Below are 26389 nucleotides of genomic sequence, written 5' to 3'. Positions count from 1 at the left end.
GATATAAGAAATGTTGGATAAAAAAAGCACGAACAACAACAGCTTAATCCAGCCCAATTATCACATCCCCTTCTGGAATGGGCATGACTCCACTAATTACAACCTCAAAGAAATTATCATTATGAGAATAGACAAGTACCCCAGGCAGTAGCAAGGCATCTGATCCGAGTGCTGGCTCCTCCTGCCAGCCTGTGCGTTGGTGGCCCCCCTCTGCTGAGCCACCCCACGGAAGGGCAGCGGTGGCACTGCAGTGACACCGAATAACCCCCACTGTCACCGGGGGAGGTGACAGAATGAACAGACTCCCTGGACGGTGTTAACAAACCCACTGAGGAGATCAATGCCTTCAGCTGCACTTTCACACTCTGGAATTAGTTTCAGTATGAAACAGAATCTCACTTGTAAAGAGCCTAATTTCTTAGAAGAGTACTGGTGCTTAACCTTAGAGCACTGAATTTTCATCCTCCTCTTGAGAAATAATGTAAGTTTCTGTTCTGCATGTATGGCTTCCCCTCATCATTTCTGGATCATTCAAAACACTCTAGGCAGCATTTTCTAACAAAACAGCCCAATAATGTTATTTTTTAACATTTTGCCTATTCAGTTGGCCAGAGGAAAAAAACATGAAAGATTTTTCGCACAATCAGCAAACAATTTACTTTGCAGAAAAATGCCATACTGAATATTCCTTATCTTATTTCTAGGGTTCTGAAATTTACTGGAGTTACTGAAGTAGGAGAAGGTTGTGATTTGTGGGCAAATCATGGCCTTTGTTTAAAATGCTGTACCAGACAAATCAGCCTGAAGCAAAATCTCTGATAGAACTCTGACTGAACTACTATTTTCCTAAAATATTCTTCTATTTCAGACGACTTCTAAAGTTTATATAAAAACAAACAAGAAATTCCCTTTGTCCTGTTTTGTCCCTATTTGTTAGTACTGAAAAATGCTTGATAATTCACCAATTTATTCAAAAGCCCAGTCCATACTTTATCTGAGGCTGCTGTGAGTAATAAAATGGAAGATGACCACTTAGTCTCTGCTACCAAACATCTCATGACTTCCCCCAGGAGCATTTGAATCAAAAAATGCTTCATCATACAGACTTTTGTGAGCTTTTTTTTTTTTTAGTTGCTAATATTTTAGTTGATGTAATCCTTTTTTATTCACACAGATTTGCATGAGATGATGGAAAACTACTGTTATTGGTAGAGAAGCTCACTGGGAGTCCTAATCATCAATATCAAGGCTTCAGCTGCTACACCAGGTAGCAGCCTGAGCAGATCCCCTTGCCTATTTAGCCCCACTCCTCTTATAGCTGTGACTGCTCCTACTCCTCCTGGCAAGTAAAATATGTTAGAAACAGCTGCTATTCCTCCTTCTGCTTTTCTCCTCTGTGGGAGGAAGGCAGAGGGGGTTGCCAACAGTGTAGTTGCTTAGCTGAAGCCAGATATTTTTACATGACAGCACAGCCACAAAGCCCAGCCTTGCAGGCTGCTCCTGCCTGCACATACAGAAATCTAGATGAGCACAAGTCCTTGTAGGCCAAGAACCTGCTTTTCACATTAGAACCACCTTAGAGACAAATAATCCTCTAAACATTTAAATTGCATTCATCAGCAATACCAAAGAAGACCTAACATAATCACTGATTAGGCCCAGAGGTGTGTTTTCATTATTGCCAGTGCATTACACCAACTCCAAACATTTTTAAGCACCTGTACTTGGAACTAAGAATGCAGCACTTGTCTCACATTAAGCCAACATAATAGTCTTTTGAGCTGTTATCAGGGAAGAGTCTTGTGCTGCATTTCTACTCATATGAAGTGGATCAGGTAGCAGATGTGGCAGAAAATTCACTTATTTTTTTCTCCTGGCTGAGTCAGTTTTTATCTGGATTTGTTTGCTAGTGTCACCTATTGTGTAGCTGCACAAAACCACATATCAGTAAAAAAGTAGTAGTGAAGGAGAGAGGCCAGGGGTCCCTTCAGTGATGGTTTGTCTTCTGTTGGTCTAAAAGGGTTTTTGCAATGCCTATTTAAAGCTGCCCAACCTGAAGGATGGCATCAAACTGCAAGCACGACAGAAAACATAATCTATTATGGAATATTTGGTGCTAGAGCAAATATTCTGAAGCCTTTGAAGCCTTTGAGAGCACTTTGAGAATAACAGAAGTCTTGCCCCTCAACTGCAAAAACTGTAAGTAAAATGAAACGCAATTTTTAAACTGTATTTTTCCTTGTACATATCAAATTTTTCTGATTTCCTAGAGAATGTGGCATGGTTTTCAATTGCCATGATCGTTTTATTACACTACATGCATGCAGTAATATTTACAATCATCCCAGTAATGATCCAGCTTCAGAACACTCTCTGGACTGTTCCCTTACTTACACAGAAACACCTACACAGAAATCTGTCACAGTGCACTATGTCTACTTCTTATTGTGCCTCAAATAAAGTAAAAATTTCCTTTTTTCTGCCTGTTACAGCATTCAAAATCACACAGTATCCAATCACAGGAATCAACTGAATGAGCACTGGATGTCGCAATAGCATCTACTCCTCTTGCATATTACAACACCATTCAATTGAACCAAAAACTACCATCACCAGTGGATTTATTTTGAATAAAACATGAATGGAGGACTTCTTGTTGTGCTCTTCTCCAAAGGCCTTCCCTGCATCAGCATGCCTTCCCTAAAAAATGTCACTGTCAATGGAATTTATTTGTTATAGAGGATGAATAGGCTTACATGTCAGGTCAGTTACTCAAGCAATTAATATTACTGAGAAACCCAAACCAGTAAATAATCAGCCAATGCAGATATGTCACCCTAACAGATAATCCTGCTATAAATGCCCTAGTGACATGAGAATACATATAAAAAAGCTGATCTCTTTCATACTCGCCATGACTATATGACAGGAAATTCACTTTCTCCTTTCCAAATAAAAACTGGCTCTAGTTCCCAACTAGCTGGCCAGCACACTGAACACTAAAATCAACAGTCACTCTGCAGAAGTATGCTTAACAAATGTCAGTAAGTCAATTCAGCTCAAGGACCAGACTTAAAAACAAAGTTTTGTTTGACAGCTCTTGCTGCCATACCACCTGGGAGATGAAAATATCCACATGTCACTGCTTACAGGCTGTTTCTCATATGTAAAATAATTTCTAATTTTACATCTTCAGATGGCTGCTAACTGCACAAAATTCTCAGTTTATCATCATGTAAGTCCTAGTCCATACAACGCTCTGGAATACAAGTGCATAAGAGAAGGAGATCAAGCAAAGCCCACTTCAAATGAGAAGAGCAGGAAGAAATGGAGGCAGACAACATCCCAATTTCAGATCCATGAGAAGGAAAGATGACACACAGTATCCCAATTTGAGACCCATCCACCAGAGGCTTGTCAGAGAAGAGGAGCTTTGAACCACGTATAGAAAGATAACAAACTTGAGCTGTGGTGAAGGGTCAGTGGGAACTGGATTCATAGCCCTACTGTGGAAAATGCTTGAGTATATACATGGACAAATATAACCTGTGACCAATTTAGATGCAGCTCCTAAGGTAAATCATATATACCCATATATTTACATAGAGAAAACATTTACATTTGGTACTTACTAAAAAGTTTTCATCATAAGCTACAGTCAAATATTAGTTGGGAGCCAAGGTCCTATTAACAAGATGTAAACTTTGCAGTGGGATAGCAACACTTACTAAAGTACATGAAAATAGAAACAGGTTTTCTGACGAAACTTTTTCTTCTCGGGTTTGATAGACAGACTGGTATTAATTACGAAAATTTTAAACTGACTACTTACCTTTTCTACTGGAGTATTTTCTTCACTTGTTACACTTGCTTTTCTTGATTCATTTTTTGTTCTGCTCAGTCTCCGGGACACTTTTTCTCTAAGCAAAGTGGCATATCCAATGTGCTCATATATGGGATTTGTTGTCATTTTGGAAATATACTCAGAAGCCTTTGTTTCTATGTACAGTGTTATCAAGCCATCTGTAACCAGATCATGGATTGATTCAAATCTCTTCTCCCCAACGAAATGCTTCCCATCATAGAACAACCTGTAGTTTAAGGTCTGATTACCAAATCTGCAAGCATCACAAAAAAAACAAAACAAAACAAAACAAAACAAAACAAAAAACCAGAGGGAGAGAAGAAAGAGAGAGAGAGAGAGAAAGAGAACTCAGACTGTGCTGAAGGCTCTTTCATCATGAAGCATTTTTCAAGTGCAAAAATGGGTGCTTAACCACGTATGGGCATATTTACAGTCAACAAAGAGATGGACATCTACCAAGTAATCAAAATCCTAAGGGTCTGAATCAGGGTCTGTCAGGAAGCCAGGGAGACCAAGCTCATAATTCAGGGCCCAATTAAATATCCAAAGTTATGTGGGAAAACTCTAGCCCTCTTTACAGCAGGTATAATCTATTGGGATTTTTAAAGCATTTTAATAATCCAAATGCTGTAGTAGCACATTCAGTTTGTGACACTGAGGTTGGAATCCCATCACTGATTAAAGCATTCAAAAATATTTTATTGTGTTAAATGCATTGCATCAAAAGTGCATGTCTGCAAATTTTGTTGGGACTTCAAATAACATGGTTTAAGCCTTTTATTTTTCACCCACATTTTTCATATAAAATCCTAATTTATGATTAAATTCAGTTTTTGATTCTACAAATAATTATCCAGATGGATTTAGAAAACATGTTGTTTCATCAAAACAATAGGCATTTTGCCATAATTCTTATCCTTTTTTTTTTTATTCTTCATTTTGAAATCTCCTCCAAAACCCTAAAAAACGGTGTTTGTTCTTTTTCAGCTGACACAAATTCATTTTAATTTACACCACTTTTTAGTTGGCGTGACTCACCAGCTTTTCCAGCTTTACCATCTGCACATCAATACAAATTCTAAGCATGATTTCAGCACTGTATCACAGATACTTGGGCTAACTCCTCAAAGGATTTTTCTTTGTGTCTTACTACCAGAAGGGTAAAAATCCAGACTTTTAGTTTGTTTATATCTCACAGGAGTAATAATGCTATAAAAATTGCAAAATATTGCCAAGGAGTTTTTCATCAAAGCCCAACTGAGTACCTTGTTCTCTTGCTTCTCTTGCTAATACACAGTGTCTTTAAGACCTGCATGGGCAGGTTTTGAATGACACAGCTAAGCCAGGAAAGGCAGCTGTGAGGGGCAGTGAGTTTGGAGCATGGGTTCCCACTGCATTTTTTGTTCACTTGAATAGCAGACTCTTAATTCTTTGAGCAGCAGCATCCCACGATTCACAATGTATTTCTACAAAAAACTTGAGCTCCCGCTGGGGAAGAAAACTGCCAGTTTTCAGCTTTCTGGATGCCATGATTTTCCAGCTTTATATGGGGTTATTATCACAGATAGTTGTCGATATTGGTACACAACACTGAGCTCTGAGGACAACCTGGCTATGTCCTCTACTGGGATGTGTTCCTATTCTGTATTCACTCACATCTTTTACAGAGTCTTGAAGAAGATCCATCTTTACAAAACTTAACTTTAGGTAAAAAAAAAAAAAATGAAAATGGGCACTGCTTTTGAAAAAGGACTTCCTAGCCAGGTGCTGAAGGAGAGACTGAGTTGCTGCAGGACCATGATGGTCAAACTGCTGAGAAGAGGGTGCAAAAGTGTGGGAATCCAGGGCTTCCCTCTGACTGCCCTGGAGGGCCTGGGACCCTGGCAGGGGGTCAGGAACCCCCCTGTACAGAGCCCCGAGAGACACTGTCTGTGATCTCTGTCCATGGAAAAGAGTTTTCAATCTTACAGGATGAATTACAAGCTTGGAGTGTTTGATATGAGTAATAATTAAGTGTGGCACGGGTGCAAAAGTAAAATTTTAGGTTTCTAGATTAGGGGTTCAAAGGGGACAAGATGGAGGAAATTGGGTGTGTCGTGTCCTTTTCCTCCTTCTTCATGCCCTCCATGTTTCACTGTAGTGTTGGCATTTTTCTATTGGTTTAGATTGGGCACACACTGTTCAACGTAGATGATAGATATTGGCACATTATTGTAAATATAGCACACGTAATTTCTGGTATATAATGTTTGTAACATCCCACTGAGGGGCAGAGCCCCACACGCTGCCCTGCAGGACAGACCTGCGGCAGGGCAGCAGAACATGTTAGAGATAAGCAAGAATAAACAACCTTGAAAACAGCACAGATGAATTATGGCTTCCTCTTTGGTAACGGGGCAGATTCAGAGACTCAGAATCATCAATACCTGCAGATTCCGACACAAAAGCACCCTGGTATCACACTGTGTATAAGTAATGGTGGAAACAGACTTCACTCAGAAGGGACCAACATAATCCCCTCCATGAAGCACATTCACATTGGAGCTATAAGCCTCTACTAAACCAGCATTTACCTGAGAGCAAGGGTGTAGCAGCCGGGTTGCCGCTGGCTTTCTCTAAGAATATACGCTCCTTCTACACCAGCAAGTATTTCATCGGCTTGCTCCCGAGAAATGATCCCGTGAAACCTAACAGGAAATATTTCAGTGACTTACAGAATAATCCAACCAGAAAAATACCCTTCTCCACCCCAGAAGACATTTGAAAACTTCAGCACTCTCAAGCACTGTGGTCTAAGCCATCAGGGATCCAAGGAGCAGGATGGCCTGGACAAGTTCAGCATAGATACAAAAATTACATTGAAAATGCACTTTCAGTCAGGACAAACCCAGCTGGACCCCAAGATTATTTTCTGCAAATGCCTGGTCTTTTCGTAACTTTTCTCTTTTACCAGTCTATGCCCCTCCTCCTTGTTTCCTTTCTAATGGCCTTACAACAGAATTGAAAACTAAGCGAAAAGGCATTTAAAAAATGGAATTATTGCATTTTAATATGTAGTTATTTAAAGGTAGGTATTTATATACACAAATATTTAAGTATAATTAAAATCATAGGTCTTCTGATAATCAATTTGCTTCATTTTAATATTATATTGCTTCCTCAAATTTGTAAGGAAAACAGAGACAAAAATGGAAACAATTATTCAAAATTCTATTCTGCATATATTAAAGTAGAAGAAGGTACAGAGAAGTCTTGAGAAAAACATTGTTTTCTTCATGTCAAGGAGCTCTTCATTCAGTGCTGGAAAAAAGCAATACTTCTCTGATTCTTTTGTCATTGCTATTTTAAGAAAGAAAGAGGGCCTAGGATGCACAATTAACCTTATGAAAACCAATATTTAGCAGTGATCTCTCCATAAGTACAAATTCAGTCTTGACAGCAGTTTGAGTCTTAACTCCTACGCACATTTTGCTAGCTGATAAGTCTCGGAGGGTCTCTTCAGAGGTTTTGAAAGTTTCTATTTTTGCTGTTGTCTAAAAAAAGGCACTAAAATGTACTGGCCTTCAGCATTTTCTCTTTTCTGACAATACATATGAAGTGGCACATTCCTAACACTGCCTCTGGCTCAGTAGTGGAAGAGAAGAAAAACACATTGGATGTAAATGCAATTGTTTCATTCTCTTTAAGTTGTCTTTTCACAACTAATAAATGTTGAAAATATTAGGTTTAGATGAGCTTTCCAGTGTGACTTTATGTTAATGTGCATTGATTAATCTTTTCTCTCTGTACAGGTGGGGGACAAACATCCTCTAAATGACATAACTGAAACATGATTTTAACCAGTAAACTCAAGGCAATTCATAATTTTAGTAAAAAATAATAAGCATGAGCTATTCCCCACAAGATACAGCACATATTAGGTTAGATATCAGGACAAAATATCTATGATCAATTTAAGAAATCACTTGGATGTGATACTTGGGGTACCTGTGAAGATTCTTTAACCACGAGTGGTAAGCACTGGGTAATCTGGGCTTTCTTATGGATATTTTTAGTACATTTTTATAAGAGCATGAAAAGAGCTTGTACGTGGTACAAGATCCGCTGAACTAATGCCTGCTTCTGACAGCAGCCAACAAGAAATGCTCACAGAAAGAGTGCAGGAAGCAGTGACATATTTCTTTCACTTCTCATCCCTGTCTATCCATCACTGCTTTAGACACAATCTTGTCTGATCACTTGTGACCTTACCCTTCACATATTTGAGAATCTCACTTGTAAACCCTTTTAGATCTCAGTGCTTTTGGCCTCTGCAGCTGCCTCTGGCAATGAACTTGAAAAAGGTACTGTGCATGTCCCTTTCTTGAGCACCACTGAGGTGACCTGTTCTGCCATGGCAGGAGATGCATCCCCTGGCTCCCCCATTGCTGCCCCTGGCAGTACCTTCCTCTTCTCCCATAACCTTTCAGACAAGGATGGAGAAGTAAAGGGTATAGGGGGACCAGAAATATGTGCATTACTTAAAATGCAGCCACATCACAGATTTATACAGTAATGTAATGATGGCTTTTTTAGTTTCTTTCCCTAGAAATTCCTGTTTCTCTTTCCAAGTACTTCTGAGTACTGAGTCAGCTGCTTTTATAGGACTACCTCAGCACTTCTGAAATCTCCTTTCTGAATGATAGTAACTAAAGTGATCTTGCCTGGACAGGTTCACCAAGATGACATCTTACAGTTTTTGTCAGCCCTGCTGCCCCACAAACCCAGGCACGTTCCTGGATAAGAGACTGCAGCAATGGTTTTACAAGTCCTGCTGTAGGAAGTGTGATGTGTTACTCATCTAGCTGCTGTCTTCAGCTCAGTTGTACTTTAGTGGCTAGATCTGAATTCCTCATTGGCAAAGGTAACATTTAAAAAATGAAACGTCAGTATTTAGGGGCAAAGCTACTGGTTCTTGAGGTTTCTGGTGGTAGAAAAGGATCATTAAATATATATGGTGTGTCTGGGATGGAATGAAAAATAGAACATGGGATCTAAGTAATTCAGCCAGTGATAAGGGCTGGGGTCTCAGCATATGACTCCAGTAAAGGCCAAATGCGAAGGCTGGGTGGCTGCTGCAGTGGCTGTGCCTTTCACCTTCACCTGCCCACACAGGTGGCACAACACAGCCCCTTCCTAGTTATTTATTTGCAAAAAGACTGGTGAGCTCAAAGAAATTAGGTTTGGTATTTTCCTTCAAAGAAAAATATGCCTCTTCTTTGGGTATTTGTAACTTTAGTAGGGAGAACAGCACACAAGCAGCACTGTACACATACTTCCAGAACTCAATAGGGTGGTGAAAGCATAGGAACATACAAAAAAAAGCAGTGAGAGAGATAAGCTGCTTCTCCCATTCCCAGGCCAGAGCAGAACCACTAGCAGGTTTAAACAACAACTAAAATAAAAGGAAGGAATACCCCAGACAACATTTTTTGCTTAAGACTCTCCTGAGAGAAGTAAAATAAACATACAAGCTCACACAACAGCATCCAAGGATTGTGCTCAGCAGCAATGGACTGTGACACAGCTATATTATTAGACTTTCATTGTATTTGGTTGCCAGTTAAAGCAAAAGGTAAAATAAAATATTTTATTAGACCTCCATTGTACTTTTTTTTTTTAGTTCTAGAGTAACAACTTTTGAATATACCCAAGAGACACTTAAAAGAGCAAAACACTTACTCTCTTCCATAATACTTTGGTCTGTTCTCCACCTAAGTTTTGAAAGAAAGAAAAAAAAGTATTAAAAATATAATTCTAAATAAACTACATAAAAATAAATTACTCTTGATTAATAAAGAAGATTACTGCACCCATCTAGGCTATAATATTCTGTAGACTCAAAAGTGTGACTGGAACATTACACAAAAGAACAAAAAAATGAAAACAGAAGAGGTGGTTTTATTAATATATTTCTGCAAGGGAAAACATCAGTGGTCAAAAAAATAGAATTACACATAATTGCATGAAATCTGACCAAACAGACAAAGAATATTTCACTGCAGTTTTGCAAATCTAGTGTTTATAATGTATTTTTGTTATATACCCTTTGTATGCATTTGTATGGCCTTTATTTATATTACATAGGCATAAGGTATATATACTACATATAATATAGACATTTATATACATTTTTTGCCTTTATATGGCAACTGACCCAAACCAAAGCGTTTAATATCCTTGGAAAAGAACCAAGATTTTATGTATTTAGACCTAGTCCTAAATTCCGTGAAGTCTTAAGCTTTTGCGGGCCTGACCGGGAAGACTGCTAATCGTTTCAGAGATGTTTGAAGCAAATCTCAGGGACGCCAGCCTGTCACCCGCGGGGTCTGGGCAGGCGCGGCACGGCGGCTCCCGGGGCCGCTCCCGGCTCCCGGGGCCGCTCCCGGTGCCGCTCCCGGTGCCGCTCCCGGTGCCGCTCCCGGTGCCGCTCCCGGTGCGCGTCCCTGCCCGGCGGCTCCCGCGGCGGGGCCGGCAGGGGGCGCTGCCCGCCCAGCCTTGGCTCGGGGCCGCTCCGGGGGCGCCCCAATTAACGCGGCCCGGCCGGGGATCATTAGCGGCCAGGCGCCACCAACGGGATCGGTAACGCCAGGCGCCACCAACGGGATCAGTAACGCGAGGCATCACCAACGGGATGGGTAAGGCCAGGCATCACCAACGGGATCGGTAAGGGCCAGGCATCACCAACGGGATCGGTAAGGGCCAGGCATCACCAACGGGATCGGTAATGCCAGGCATCACCAACGGGATAGGTAACGCCAGGCATCACCAACGGGATCGGTAACGCCAGGCATCACCAACGGGATCGGTAATGGCCAGGCCCCACCAACGGGATTGATAAGGGCCAGGCATCACCAACGGGATCGGTAAGGGCCAGGCCCCACCAACGGGATTGATAAGGGCCAGGCATCACCAACGGGATCGGTAAGGGCCAGGCATCACCAACGGGATCAGTAACGCCAGGCATCAGTAACGCCAGGCATCACCAACAGGATCCGTAACGCCAGGCATCACCAACGGGATCGGTAATGGCCAGGCCCCACCAACGGGATCGGTAACGCCAGGCATCACCAATGGGATCGGTAACGCCAGGCATCACCAACGGGATCGGTAACGCCAGGCATCACCAACGGGATCGGTAACGCCAGGCATCACCAACGGGATCGGTAACGCCAGGCATCACCAACGGGATTGGTAAGGGCCAGGCATCACCTATGGGATCGGTAACGCCAGGCATCACCAACGGGATCATTAATCACGAACGCATCCGCGCCCAGGGGTCTGCAGGAGGAGCCGCTCCCCCGCCAGCTGCAGAGCAGATTAACAGTGTCATCTCGCTGGGCTGCAGCTTCAGGCTGTGCCTTCATCAATAAGAGAGACAGAACTTCCTCTAAGAGACACATAAAGTCTCCAAATTATGGAAGAAGATTATCTGAGCTCTGCCTATCTCCATGAAGATGTCTATATCAGTGGAATTACTGCTTCATACATGCTAACACATGTGTGACAAATTGCGGTTTCAAGACTGCTTAATTCTTTAACATAAAACCCATTTTGTGATTTTCCCTCCATTTCTCTGACTGGAAACAAGTGCTCTTGTTCTTGTTTTCATGAATTCTTATTATTTCACTCATAAAAACTTTTAATTGGCAAAGGTTTTCTTTTTACTTTTTTTTTTTCTTCCGAATAGCAAATGCCTAACTGTCACATTTTTGATTCTACATGCCAAGCACTGAAGAGAAGCAGCTGACTTTCTACCCTGCAGTCACTAGGGCTACAACACAGCACAAGATGAACAAAAGTCTGTACAAGATAATGAGAATCTTCAATGGAAGCCCTATGGGAGTTCAATCAAGTCCTTACTGTGCTTCTTTCCCAGCTCGGCATTTCTCTTCGAGCACGGCACTAACAATAGCAGTATCATACCCTTGGAACTCCTGCCCAGGAATAATACCTTGATACAAACATTTCTGAGCTCAGAGGGGTAGGAATAAGAGAGAAAAGAATACACAGAGCTGAAGAGAGAGCAAAATCAAAGGAATTGCCAAGTGCAGGTGCTGTGTTTCTATGTGCATATACGGGAACTTGAGAAGAAAGTGCATTAATTCAATTTAACTTTCTATTTCTAAGTAAAAAAATAATCAACAAAAGACATATTGCCTCTGAAAGGAGGTTGTTCATACGTCCATCTTCAACCCTTCCTGCCATCCTTATAGACCTTAATAACCCTTTAAAGCATAGATTTAGCTGGAAACTCAATTAAAAGTTGGGTAGCAGAAGCTGGGTTACATAAGACCACCACAGGCAATGTTCTCTTTCATGGAAACAAAAGCTACTCAGTACACTGAAAACTGCCAAATAAAACACTTAGACAAAAGAAGTAAAGCATGACTTTCATTTAGTAGTCAGAATCTGCTTCTATTTAAAAACACTAATTTACATTGATTGCATTAATATACAGAATAAACCCCAACACTTTCAATCTACCTTAGAAAATGAAAGAGTTACTCGGACACACCTTTGAAATTAGCTTATGGGTTCCCCCATATATGCATATATATGTAGCAATATATATATATAATATATATAAGCAATCTGGAAATAACTTCTTGAACAAAGAGAGGCACATTTTTTCATCCTTCTCACACTATTTATGCAAAAATACAAACTTTTCTGTGAAATTTTTATCATTTGACTAGCAACTGACTGAACCACTGGATAATGTGATTTCCACTTTCCCTGCTGTTCATGAGCTAAAAGATTTGCTCTACTGAGAATCCACACAAAGTCTCTCTATTTCCCTCTTCTTCCTCCTATTCCATAGAACAGAAACCTTCACTCCAACATCTTTTAGCATTCACATGTCTAAAATCACCACAACTTCAGTATTTGGCTTTAGACAGGAAAAACACTGTAGTACTTCCTGAAATGAAGCTCCTGATCTGTCAGACCATCCTGGTGCCTCAGAATCTAAAAATCCCCTCTTGTGCTTACTGGAACCTTTGCCCTGAAATCATAATTTCTGTCCTAACCAAATTTATGGCTAGGAACAAACACAAGGAAACAAAGTTAGAGCAAGATAAAAGATCAAAAATAACATCAGGGTCTCTACAACAAAACCAGAATGTTGGACTGAACTTGGAAATAAACCAAAAGCCTGCACAATTGATGAAGCAGAGGCTTAAAAATATCAAAGGAGCCAGTAGGTCTGTTTTGTGCCGACTGCAGACTCTGTAAAAACTTCAAGGGAAATTCTATATATTCCAGAAGGCAAAGGTGACTGAAATTCAGTTGGGATTAGCTTTTTCTTTCCTGTTATAAATGGGCTTGCACACACAAAGTCAAGCAGATCCACCTGAAAGAACTCTCAGCAGCAGAAAGAGAAGAAAATCCACAGGTAGGGAAGTGACTATTTCCTGGTGGTAGGAGCCCAGAACAATCAGCCCTGTTCTGAGAACAGACAACTTATGGGTTTTTTTGCATAGATAGTGCTCATGAAGAACACTTACGTCACTTTCAGTATAGCCCTCACAATTTCCTTGCTGAAAAAAGGTGAAAAAAGAGCCACCTTTCCTAGGCAACCAGTTGGCTCTGATGCTTAACTCCCTAAACAAGGAACAAGGGGAGAGATCAGAGGGTTCGAATCATTATGGATCCTTATGCTAACAGACAAAAACAAGGTACAAAAATGAGGAAAATTACATAAGGCAAATTACAGCTCTTCACAAGTGAAAACATATTTTGCCTTGAAGAGCATCACAGCTTGCTTTTACTTTCCCCATACAGAAGATAAATTACATGGTTTCTCCCTCTCCACTAAAAGTATGTGGCAGCTTTCAATCCAAATGTGAGATGATAATTTTTTGGCTTAAAACAAGGCATTATTGCCAATTTCAAACCAAAAATGTTCTTCCAGAGCAGGCATTTCTGGCCGTTGTTCCAGAAACCATGGGGAATATGCTGAAAATCACTAATGAAATTCATAGTTGTACAAATTGTGAAACACCAGTGAATGCCAAAATTGTTTAAAACTCATGTCACATTGATCAGGAAATAAGATGTATGGTAAAACAACCTAAATCACTACTAATCCAGTAATCTTACAAAGCCAGCAACATTCAATGACATCTAATCTCAATGCATGCTCAAAGAGAAATGAAACCCTGCACAGCTCTCCTGGCACTCTACAAAGGCCTTTGGAAGCTTGTGTTTGAGATACTCTGCATACTCCAGCCTTGACTGCCAGCCTCTCAAACCTGATTGCCTCTCCCCACCCCCCAAAAACCCATTACTTGCTCAGTCTAGTTTTACATTATTTTTTACAATGTTACAGCATATCCTTCAAGGCTGTACTTGGATTTGATGTCAACACTGAGAAGAAAATAAAACTTCTTAAAATGAACTAGCTATCTGAGCTAATTCAATATACTCTGTTTACATTATTTCAAAGTTTACTAAATTTCAATGCACTGGGATTTAGCTAGGGCTAAACCGGGATGGTTTAGCCCTAGCATGACATATTCCCACTAATGTGCAGATTATTGTATTAAAATCCCATACCACTCTGCAAGTTAACTCATCACAGAAGTACTGGGAGCCATGCAGGCAGGAGGTGAGCATCCCCAATGTGACAGATTTTCATTGCAAGCATTGACATCCGAGCCACACTGCACTGAAGAATTCAAGATACCCTGAAGAATTCTTTCTGTGTAAGTACTACCACAGAAATAAAATAACCCTAATTTCAGAAAAAATTAATTTCTCTTCAGCCTCATTGCACGAGACATATTTCCTTATCCAGTGGCCAGAACTCAAATCCAGAAATGCTGGAATGAGTTTAGAAATCCCCCCAGGACAGCAATTCTCGAAGTCAGAAGGGCCAGCACAGTATAACATTGTGTACTGTGGACCCATTTCAGCCACTACCTTAATACATCCATGATGAGAATATAAATATTGTTTCAGAAAGAAACAATAAGGTGGGTAGCTGCACCTGGTTCTCTGCTCTTCAAAATACAGAAAGAACAGGGAAACAGGATCCACCAGTTAATAATGTTGGTGTGTTTACTCAGCACAGGCAGTGAGGCATTTTCCCAAAGGAAGTTTAATCTGATATATTTTCTGTTTGGAACAATCCTAATTATTTTTCAGCAACTCTGGTTGACTGGATATAAATATGTTTTTCAGCTCAGTTTGACATAAAGAGAAATAGAAGGGTTGGAAGAGAAGCTTTCAAGACAAGCCCAGTAAAAAACAGACTGTAAAGAAAAGGAGTTTATTGTCTGTATTGTTCAGCTTTTGGCAGATTTATCCTAAGTCCACTGCAAACTTTATACCTACAATCAACAACCAAAATGGATTAAGGGAAATTGCAAGCCCCTATTAAATGGAATGAAGGAAAACTATGCTGTATTTCATCACTCCTATAAAACCCTTTTTTCCCTCTACATTTTTAAAGGAAAAATTATACTTAGATCAATTAGCAATGTCTAAAATTGTCTCCAAATAGGGCAAATTACTTCACACCAATGATTCTTAAGCAATTTGAGAAAACATTATTTTGGAAGGGAAATAGTTATCTTTCTTTTAACTTTTAACCATTTTTTCCCTTTATTACCTTATCAGACTCTCTGGCACCAATGTTTTCAAAGAGAAACAACCCTTAGTTTTGCAAAATGTTTAACACCACAAAGTCTGTTGCCAGTTTTGTCAGCAGCAATAGCAGCAACACAACATCTCTATTCTCCAGCCAATGACAGACCAGATGTGGAACTTAAAGTGACCCTACATAACCAAAAGATGTTTTTTTCCCCTTAAGGTTTTCAGTCAATGTTACTGACACTGACATTCCTGAGTATGTTTCTTTGAGTACTTTGTGTGGTGAGGGAGGAGCAAAGGCATTCCTCAGAAAGAACCAGCAACGCCCAGGTCCCCAGAACATATTCCACCCGCACTGCCCAAGTGCCAGAAGCTGTGCAGAGAGAAAGGTGAACGAATGGTTTGAAAGTGTGCATCTCCTTTTATCGGTCAGTCACAGAGCCACGGAGACGCCAGCTTTATGGCCACTTCAAGGATGCACATTTAGCCACAAGACAGCAAGGGATTACAGTGCCTCCAGGAAAGTAGCTGGGAGCAAGATGTCAAATCCACTCAAAACACCAGAGGGTCAATGACTAGACAGATCTCTGCAGAAAAGGATCAGATCATTTTCACGATCATAACAATCACATCATTATGGATCGATAAATGAACTTAAATCACTGGATGCTGTCTGTAGCAAAAACTGCCAAACCCAGAATGTCATACTGAGGTACAAACCCAAGAATGCAGCTGACAAGACACCTTAGAATAATCCTCTCCTTGTGATGTCCACTCAGAAAGTCTCTAGATGGAATAATGTGGTTTCAGCATCACCTCTAAAGGACTGGAGCAAACAAATGGAGTGAGGAACCATGAAAAGACATGAAGAAAGACTGGCCTAAAGAAGACAGAAAGGGGCTGTTGCAGAAAGGTACAAAGAAAGCTGCTTTCCAGAGGAAATAAATTTGTTGTCTGTGTGCTGACTAAATGTGACCAGAAGAAATAGGCTTAAAATGCTAAAAAAGAAGATAGAACTAAGAAAAAAGGTAAAAAATAATTAAACACTAACCAAATAATTAGAGGCAGTCAAGAAATCCTCATGAAGCCTTTTTCAAGGCTTTAAGAAAAGAACATGCAAAGATCTTCTTGACCTAGGGATGACAACATCTTGAGTTGCTTCTGGCCTTAAGATAGCACAGTCCAGCCTATTCCTCATCTCTGCCTGGACTGTTCTCAGGATATAGGGAGAAGCAAGGATCAGACTTGAATAGGCTGTAAAAATCACATATAAAACAACAATAATACTCTGCCCACATCTATGGGGTTCTCAGGAGAGAAGGCAAGGCACCAAGAGAGCTGTTCTGCAGGAGAAAGTCAAGCCTTCAAGTGATAAACTTGTCATCACTTAACTAAATAACAGAAGCCAGTTTAAATCCATCATCATCATAATGAAGTGCCAAATTGTGTTTGGTATCTTCTAACAAAATAATTCTGTGGAAAAATTTACAGTGCCAGGGAGAAGGGAGGAGTGTTCTTCATCACTAGAAAGAATGTAAAATAATATAAGACAAGAGTGAAGAGCACAAAGAATGCTTTTATTAACTGCTGTTCAAAGCTGCACATCTCTGCTCTGATGGCATGCTGCAACCTACAGAGAAGGCAAAATGCATAATGACTCTTTTGCAGAAGGGTAACACATAGCAATGAAACACAGGAAGCTCTGCAGATGTGACTGTTGCTGTAGCACTTAACTGCAGGTTGATTTCCATTCAGTCAAGGTTATTTCTACCATTTTTAAAGGCAAATTATGTTCAAATATTTTATACCATTTGTTTACTTACTTGCTTGTACCAAATTTTCAAAAGAGCTGCTTTAAGCCATCTTTTCTGAGGGTATTTTTAACTCAGGTTTGTCTCCCTTCTATGACCTTGAACAAGCTAACCAGCAGCCAATAATCAATACACCAGACAAAACACTATAAACTCCAGAAGGTAACAAAAATCTTTCCCAAAATGGACATTTCTATTGCTACTAAACCATAAAATATTTCTATATATACTCAGCTCAAACAGAAAAGATCAAGATTGAATAGGAAAAGAAAATAAAAATATTCTCTCGTGCAGTAAGGAAAATAATGGTCCCCTGAACATGAACTAAAATAAAATGAAATAAATCTTCATCAAGGAGGCTGCTGCTAAACAGTCAGGGGACACAGGGTCAGGTTAAAACAATTTCAACAGCAAAAGCAGGAATCATCTATTTTGTTGTGCTGCTTCCATTCACTCAGTAAGGGCATCATTAAATGTAAAAGAAATATCAATGTTACCCTAAATGCAGGATGAAAAATTTTAATATGACATTTAAACTATGCTCCTTTTTTTCAAGAATGATCTGTTGAGTCATTTAAATGGGAAGAAAAATATCCCCAGCAGCAGCAGATAAATGCAGTAAGCCACATCAATGCTCTGGATCCTTCTGTAACAACTGAGAAGCACTCAGGTCATTCCTATGACGCATACCACGACAGTCCACAGTTCCAAAAAGATGTGTGCAACTGACTGATTTGATCATTCTTGTCTTTAGCTATATACATACATGTACAGGAAGTATAGGAAGGAAGATGGAGAGATGTGCAGAGTTTCTATATTTATTAATATTAGGAAATACAAATTCATCAGTTGCTCAACACTCTGAGTTCCTGGTTTTGACTGGGGTAGAATTAATTTTTTTCTCAGTGGCTGGTATGAGTCCATGTTTTGGATTTGTCATGAAAACGTATTTGATAACACAGAGAATATTTTTTACTGCTGAGCAAGGTTTACACAGAGCCAAGGCCTTTTCTGCTTTTCATACTGCCATGCTGGTGAGGGGCTGGGGTGAACGGGAAACTGGGAGGAAACACAGCTGGGACAAATGAGCCCAACTGACCAGAGGGATATTCCAGGCCATGTGACATCATGCTCAGTATATAAAGTGGGGGGAAGAAGGAAATAGGAGGGAACATTTGGGGTGATGGTGTTTGCCTTCCCAAGTAGCTGTTACACCTGATGGAGCCCTGTTCTCCTGAGGATGGCTGAACATCTGCCTGCCTGTGGGAGTGATAAATTAATTCCTTGTTTTGCTTTGCTTGTGTGTGCAGTTTCTGCTTTCCCTATTAAATTGTCTTTATCTGAACCCATGAGCTTTCTCTTTTTATTATGCTGATTCTCTCCCTAGTCCCACTGGTGGGGCAGTGACTGAGCAGGTGCGTGAGGTTTGGCTGCTGGTTAGGGTTAAACCAGGACAGTTCCTCATTTTGAAAGTTGAAAGAAGATACCAAACACAAAGTCCGAGAGCAAAGACAGCAAGACCCCCTTCTACAGGCACAAGGAATACTGGCCTGAATAGGAACAGGTATGTAAACCTGTACAAGCACATAGCTTTTTCACCTACACGTAGGCTTACTGATAAACTTTATCTAGGTCGAGATATGAAAGAGGCTTTCATTTATTTTGGCTTGAAAACTTCTTATATTCAACACCATGTCTACATAAAAAGAACCAACTTAGAAGAGTGATATGTTACAAAGATATATAAAAGCAAATAAAAATCTAGGAGAATAGCAAAAAATCACAAACACAGACACACACACATCACACACTCCCAAGGAGTGATGGAAAGGAGCGTGAAACTTTGCAAAGATTTCAAGGAAACCCAGAGGGATAATTAGCACGTTCATCAGTCCATAAAGTCAACTACCTACAGTTTGTGCTCATCAAACAAGTTAGAGCTTGCCATCATGTTTTCCAAAAGGATGGTTTTAACTATTCCATTTCACAGTGATCAATGAATGCACATACTGGTTCATACTCTATTCCTCTGATGAAGATGAGCACTAGTCTAATTTGCAAATCATAACCTAGACCATTAGTAAATCAAAACTGAGGAAAGTCAAGTGAAACAGATAAAACTCTTATAGTTTTGTTTAGCTGTAACTATTTAAATGAAATATTTACTATCATGCCTGCAGAATAATTAGGAAGCTTTCTTGTCTGTTCAGTAGTCAATGGACTGTTAAAATGAGAATGATGTGGCTTCGTCTGAGTGCTCCACCACCTCACTATTGCAGCAGAGAGAGACTGCTCATGGACTCTAGGAGAGATGAGATTTCCTGTCAGTCACTAAAATGCCTTCAAAAAAAGCACCAGCAAATTTCTCTGATATGATGAATACAAGGGAATTTTGGGCAAGCAATATTCCAGCCCCCTTCTTTCTTTACCTCCAGCTGCAAATCACAGGCATTCTGTGGGGCAAAATTCACTGTGGAGGTACTATGGAAAAATAACATTTTTCTGTAAAATTTTAAACCCACAATTTAAATTTATGTAGAAAAACCTGCAGATAGACAATTTAGAGGGATGCTGGATACAATATATTTTTACATTCCACAGGCCCTCTGCACCAGTTAAACTGAACACCCTTCCTGGTCTTCAACTATTCTCAGCCACCACCAGTGCAGCCAGGCTTCCAACTTCCTTGCTATGGGCTTCAGCTGAAGAACTTTTCTCCTTTTGTCAATGTCTATTCAAAACTGCTCTTTAGCTTCGTTTGCCCACAGACTACTGCTGTGTCCTCTTTGTTTATATCATAAAGAGGATTATAAACAATTAAAGCATCAGCAGTATTATAAGAATTTGAAAATATAGGCCCCATTAAGTCTTATGTGTACAAATATTTTCATTAACACAAACAGTTTTCAGCACTGTTCTGCTAATTTTCACTTAATTGCTGGCTAATGGGGTCTCTTGGTGTGTCACTGTGTGTGTTCTGAGGTTTCTAGTTCTAAGGCAAAGATAATATAATATTCTGAATTATCTCAGAAAAGCTCTCAGGACTGACAGTAAAAGACACCTCATGGCAGTGTCTGACTTTTTGCAATAGAGTGATTTGAACAAGCGCCATGAAAATTCCCATTTTCTCCCATTATTTACCACCAATTCTATGGCCAATTTCAATGCCCTATTACAGCTCTCTAATACTTCACCACAGCATAGAAATTGTTCTTAGAAAGATGAGGGCAGAGGCAAAGAGGAAATATTCAGCTTCTAAAGGTCAGTAAGTGAGCAGAATAAGAGAATTCATGGAAGACTTATTGCAAGGATTAAATACTTACTATCCAGTCAGATAAACTATTCAAATATCTTATTAAGGCTGAATTTTAACAACCTTGCTCAAGCTTTCACAAGCTTGATCACAAGCTTTTCCTAATGTACAAATATAAAGTATTGTTGCATCTGAAAGAAGGGCTGATACAAGTATCAGTGTTTTTAATATTACAGTTGTTTAAATGATACTCTTCTAATTGCATAGTTCTCAGCTTGAATCCCATGCTTCAGAAGAAACTTTGGGGAGAACTGAGCAAAGAGTAATTTCCAAGTTCAGTTTTGGAGAAGTTCAATAACCCTGTATATTTGCAGCTGGTAATGCACAAGATGCCAACAGCTTTAGAGACCTGCAAGTGAACATTTAAAGAGTTATGCTCCACAAAATGCCACTGCCTGTACACTTGTTTTGATAAATCCAGGTAATGGATACCCAGAGGGTCAGAACAGTTTCTGACCCTCTGGATAGTTAAAGACTCTCAGCAGTACACTCTAATATGCCATCATTATTTTAATCTCTTACAATGACTTTAGCAAAAAGAAAAAGGGATTTTTTTTTTTTTCAGAGAACAGTCTCCCCTTTGTAATCATACTTGTTTTTAGTCAAGAAACCATAATTTTTATGCTGTAAAGGCAGAAACAATAATCTCTCACTTCTGACACGACCTATTTGGAATTCAGAATGACAAGGAAGGCAATTAACTGACATTTTTCTACACAATAATATAAGTTAGGGCTCTAAGGCTTTGTCTACACTAGGGAAATTTAGACAAGTTTCTCAGTGATGCTGACACTGGCTTGGCCAAGGCACTGTTAGGAATGTGGAAGGTCTAATGCAGACAAATTCACCAGCCTCAAAAATTGCTATCAGCAATTAAGGACTTCTTGGGAAAAAATGGGAATACCATTCACAGGTATGAATATTTCTACACAAATAACCCAAGAATCCACGAGTAAGACTCATTCCTTCTTTGAAAAAAATTTTGAATGTGCCTATTTTTAAACCAAAAATAGTCCAAAGTAATGTCACCCTCCTTCCTTAATCCTTTTACTTTGTTAAAGCCTCCATTTCTTAAAAAGATATTTTAACTTTGAATAACCTACTCCTGAAATACTTATTAAAATTAGGAATCATTGGCATGTTCCTTTTGAATAAAACAAAGAAGTGGAAAGCTTGAGTTATTTTCTGAGAATGTAATTTTTTCATAAGCATTTCTATAGAATAAACTTTAAAAGACACCTTATAATATGACTTCCTCACAACATGGATGGGATTCTTTGGTGCCTATCACCACACCACTCAATATTTAAAAGCTACTCCTCCACCTGAGCAGCTCTTTTAAACAGAACTTTTTCTATTTAAAAGCTAAATCATTAAAACACTGCTGGAAGGAATATGGTTACAAATGAGGATATTGGCAGAAATCCAATGTTATTGGGAAGGTAGGATATTCACACTAGTCCGCTGCCAGTGGTGATTAATTAAAAGATGTTGGATACCTGAAGCCTCAATGGTTCATTCAATATGATTCCCATTGCTTTTGCTGACAAGATATTTATGCAACCAAAAGAAGAAGAGGCAAATCATGATAGCAAAGCTCAAAGACATAAATGTTCATGTTTTATTTACAGTCCCAGCTTCTAGTCTGGTGGTCCACATATCAGGAGAGTTGATTTCTGTCTCTGCAGTATAGTTTATCAAGAAATCTGCATAAATTAGTTGGTAGAAGTGCAGAGATCTGAGGCTAACTCTTGTGACTATGGACTATGGAGCAACAGAGAAGTAATGGAAGAGCAAATGAATGTGGAGAATGTGAAAGATGACAATGGAAAAGATGGAGAATGATGAAAATGCTAAATGGTGAAAGAAAAAAAACAACCTATCCTTGTTTATGTGTTGTTACAGATTTGGTTTGCAGTAGATGCTTCAATTTCCTTGCAAACAGTGTAGAATTTTCCAATTATGAAAGACATCTTCCCACAAGCATGAAGTATTTCAAATTATTTCCAATTTCTAAGTTTGTTTGAATTAGTTTGAATACTATATTACACATGGGAACACCCTCAGCAAAGTCCACCTCCTATGATATGCACATGGAGAAACAAATCTTCTCTGTCAACCACACATCCTGCTGACACCTTCTCTCCAGATACTGGATAAGCATCATTTAGTTGTGTACTAAACAACTAACAATAGTAATTTCCAATTAATTATTATTAATTAATAAACAACACAAAATTAGATTTTGAGATCTTTCTATGTAACTAACAAACTCAGTATTCATAAAACACCATTTTTAGTGAAGCAAGTCTGTAAAATCATCAGATGACAGTGAAATCAAACTAAAATTGAGAAAAATAACCCCAAAACATCCACCTTACAGACTGTATACTAAGAAAAATGTAATAGGTGCCAGAGGAACAGAGTCCTGAATTTCCTCTCTAAAATGATCTGTGATGCTCTATAAAACCACAGTGTAGTTCTACTTTATAATGTAAACTGATAATATGAACCACATATTTGTGTATACTGACATCTTCTAAGTATCAGGACATCCCATCTGCCCCACCTTCCCAGCTATATGCAAAAATAATGCACATCAGCAGTGTCATAGTGGATTTTTGGCTCTTGGGTCAGAGAATCTGTGTTTCTGGCAATTAGGCTGTGAACATATACCACTGAGCTACAATACTTCAGCTATTTTACTTTGATTCACATTTTCTCTCATGGAGGCAAAATAGAAAATGCTTAAATTTGAGTCAGCATAATATATTTTGGATTAAACTTTTACAGATTAACTTGTTTTCCCACAAAGATGAGTTCATATTGTAGACATGGTTTTCTAAGCATTCAGTGCTTACTAATCAGCTTTTCTAAAGACAAGTCCTTCCTCAAAGTAGTCTCAATATGAAATAGGTAATAGGAAATAGGCAAAACAGATACACTATTATATCAAGAAAAGAAAGAAACTCCTCTAAGGCTGTGCTGGAAGAAAATGAATTGTTTACTTTAATTTTGTTCCTTAAAAAAGTTATATTTAACTACACCATGACTAGTTTGATATCTGTTATGTGATATTAATTCAGTAAAAAGTCTTACTGTCCTTCTCTTTAAAGAATACCAGCCACAGAGGCCTAACTGTCCTTTGCTTTGCATGAGGATTTCAGAGAGGAAGGTCTTGATAAAACCTGTCAGCACATGTGCACTGAAGTCCCAGAGGGCTTCTTCTCCCCAAGCCTTGTCTTTGACAGGGAGAAAGGATGACACAGAGGGTTCACCCGCTCTGGTGTTTTGCTTGTCCTTCTTAGCATCCTGTGTATATGTCTTGAGACCATCCCAAACTGACAGGACTTGAAGGCTGAGGCCAAGAGCCTCTTCTCCCTGCCCTGCAACTAGTAGACGGCACTTGAGAGAAATGTGCAGGTTTCTTTGTTTTTTTTAGTTAAGGCTCGGGGTAGACTCAAGTAAACTGTACTCAATTCCTGGGTTTGTAATTGATTTTCTTGATGAACCCAGGAAGTAGCTGTGCCTTGCTACAAAACCTCCTGCCTCACAGAGAAGGGTTTTGAGACAGTATGTAAGTGTCTGAGAGGTGCTAGGACTCTGCTTTCATTGGCACATAGTGTGGGAAGCAGGACAGAGCTCAGGATGATGCCCAGGAGTAGGGCTGAACATCACACTGATGAGCTGCAGTTTCTATCTTCCTGCACATAATCTTTTACACCCTGTGCAATCACTTCATGTGTTTAGTACTTCTGCTGCTAGTATTGCATGTCTATTTGCACAGAATTTGTCCCTGACCTTATAGGAGATAAAACTATTGCAGTTTTTTTTGATTGAGCAGAGACATCTACATGTTTTCTGTTACTACTGTGCCATGCAGGGTGATGAACTGACATACTAAAGCAAGTAGAAATGGAGAAATAAATACAGAAGAAGGAAACAAGGGGACAAGATGACTCAGCCAGACCTGCAGCCCTGCAGATTTCTAAATATTCTGTAATCTTCAAAGTCTCTGTGAGAGAACGAAGCTCTCTGGATATCATTTCAGTATTTTAACTTGAACATAGTTGGCAGGAAGCATTCAACAAACTGAAGCTATGTGTATCATGTTGAAACATATCACACAGACGTTGCCATGCAGATGCAGGAAGAAAAATACACCTTCATGACAAGGAAACTCAAAACTTTAGGTAGTACACAGAAAAGCATACTAAGCAATGATGGGTAAACACTTGTCTAATGAAGGTGCTTCTAATGGTAGAATGAGGCTGCCATTCCTAATTAGCAAATATCCAGCTTTAATTAATCAACTTTAAGGGAAATTATTATATAAAATAATGGCATAGAAAAGTTAAAGCAAATAACACCCACAGACTGTACAAAAGATATTTTGGTGATCATATGTTGCTGACAATTCATCAGATATAACAAGGTAGAGCAAAAGTACTGACCTCCCGAGGACAGATGATTCTCTTGGGACGTGGTGCCTCTTGTTGCAGTTGATACACTGTCAAACACAAAAAAGTACAGATCATTAGAAGATGGCAACATACACAAACTTTTATTCAGATGAGTCTTTTTAGCCAGGGGCTGCAGAGAAAAATGCAAATGTAAAGACAATGACAGCAAAATGACGTGTTTCAGTGTGTCTAAGTAATTTATATGAAAATTGGTTGTTGACGGGCAAACTAACTGAAGTGATCAATGCTTTAACTGTTAGAAGTATTATCCTTTTGTACTGGTTTTTACATTTCTATACCAGGGAAAACTAGCCAGAAAGACTTACTATGTCTGTCTCAGGATAAAACCCCACTTTTGCATATACCATGCTGTAACAACCCAAGAATAGATTATTTACCAGTAACACCAGCAGTTTTTTGAATAGGCCAAGAAAAAGTTCAATACCTTTGAATGGGCTCATCACAATCTCATAATTTATTTCAAGATATGCTGGCAATTACTGAAGAACAAGCAAACATTCCTTTCAGAGCAATTATGCCCTATTCAAATGGCCCTGGATCAATTTTGCAAATCTTCTGAGGGCTGCAGGAGAGAGACCTGAGGCTAGGGGTACTTGCTGCCTGGCCCCCAGACTCTTCACTGCTTGTATTTAATGAGATCCTCTCCCTCTCTTCCACTCCAGAGCCGTGAGAAGAAGCTGACATGCAATGACAGTAATCAATTCCAGCACAGACAGACTGTCTCTCTGTAACTCCAGTAAAAATCCCAGAGGCTTGGATTGCCTCCCTCGAGAAAGGCCTTCTGTATGCTGACCTTCTTGTATTTGGAAAGATCCTATCGTGCCCGTGAATTTTTTAAAAAGACTGAGTTTCCAGGACACATTCATTCACAATGCTAGTGAAGCTCAGAATTATGCCCTGGAAGGTGGTAGATTATGGGAGGAATAGAAATGTCTCTAGGTTTGATAAACACAGAAGCCTATTGCCCTCAGCACCTTTCCCCATCTTCTGCACCTTCCCTTTAAATGGGGCTAGGAGCAAGGAAATCTGGAAAGTGGGGAAATCCTCAGCTTGCACCCAAGTCTGTCACACAAACTCAGTGGGAGGTGAAAGCTTTGGGGGCTCCTGCTTTCTGCTCACATCAAAGTGGAAAAATCCATAAGTTCTTTAACCAATCCAGCCTTCATCCCTGGTTCCTTGGAGAGGCACAGAAAGACAGCTCATAATTTCTTATATTCCCTACCAATTTTATTGCTGGATGTAATCCAGCTCTACATTTCTACTAAGGTTTTGGATTTAC

General features: G+C 39.5%; 1 protein-coding gene across 1 annotated transcript in view; it reads right to left on the bottom strand.

Moving 5' to 3' along the window:
- The window catches only part of CHN2 (chimerin 2), a 159112-nt gene that overhangs the window by 61175 nt on the left and 71548 nt on the right, over positions 1-26389 (bottom strand). Inside the window, exons 3-6 of the mRNA XM_030264906.2 lie at positions 25081-25136; positions 9587-9618; positions 6439-6552; positions 3833-4118 (exon numbers count right to left, since the gene is read on the bottom strand). Of these exons, the coding sequence (XP_030120766.1) occupies positions 3833-4118; positions 6439-6552; positions 9587-9618; positions 25081-25136 (488 nt within the window). The remainder of the gene's footprint in view (positions 1-3832; positions 4119-6438; positions 6553-9586; positions 9619-25080; positions 25137-26389) is intronic.

The sequence above is a fragment of the Taeniopygia guttata genome, chromosome 2, assembly GCF_048771995.1.
Source record: "Taeniopygia guttata chromosome 2, bTaeGut7.mat, whole genome shotgun sequence".
Lineage (NCBI taxonomy): Eukaryota > Metazoa > Chordata > Aves > Passeriformes > Estrildidae > Taeniopygia > Taeniopygia guttata.
This window is presented reverse-complemented; position numbering and strand designations above follow the sequence as displayed.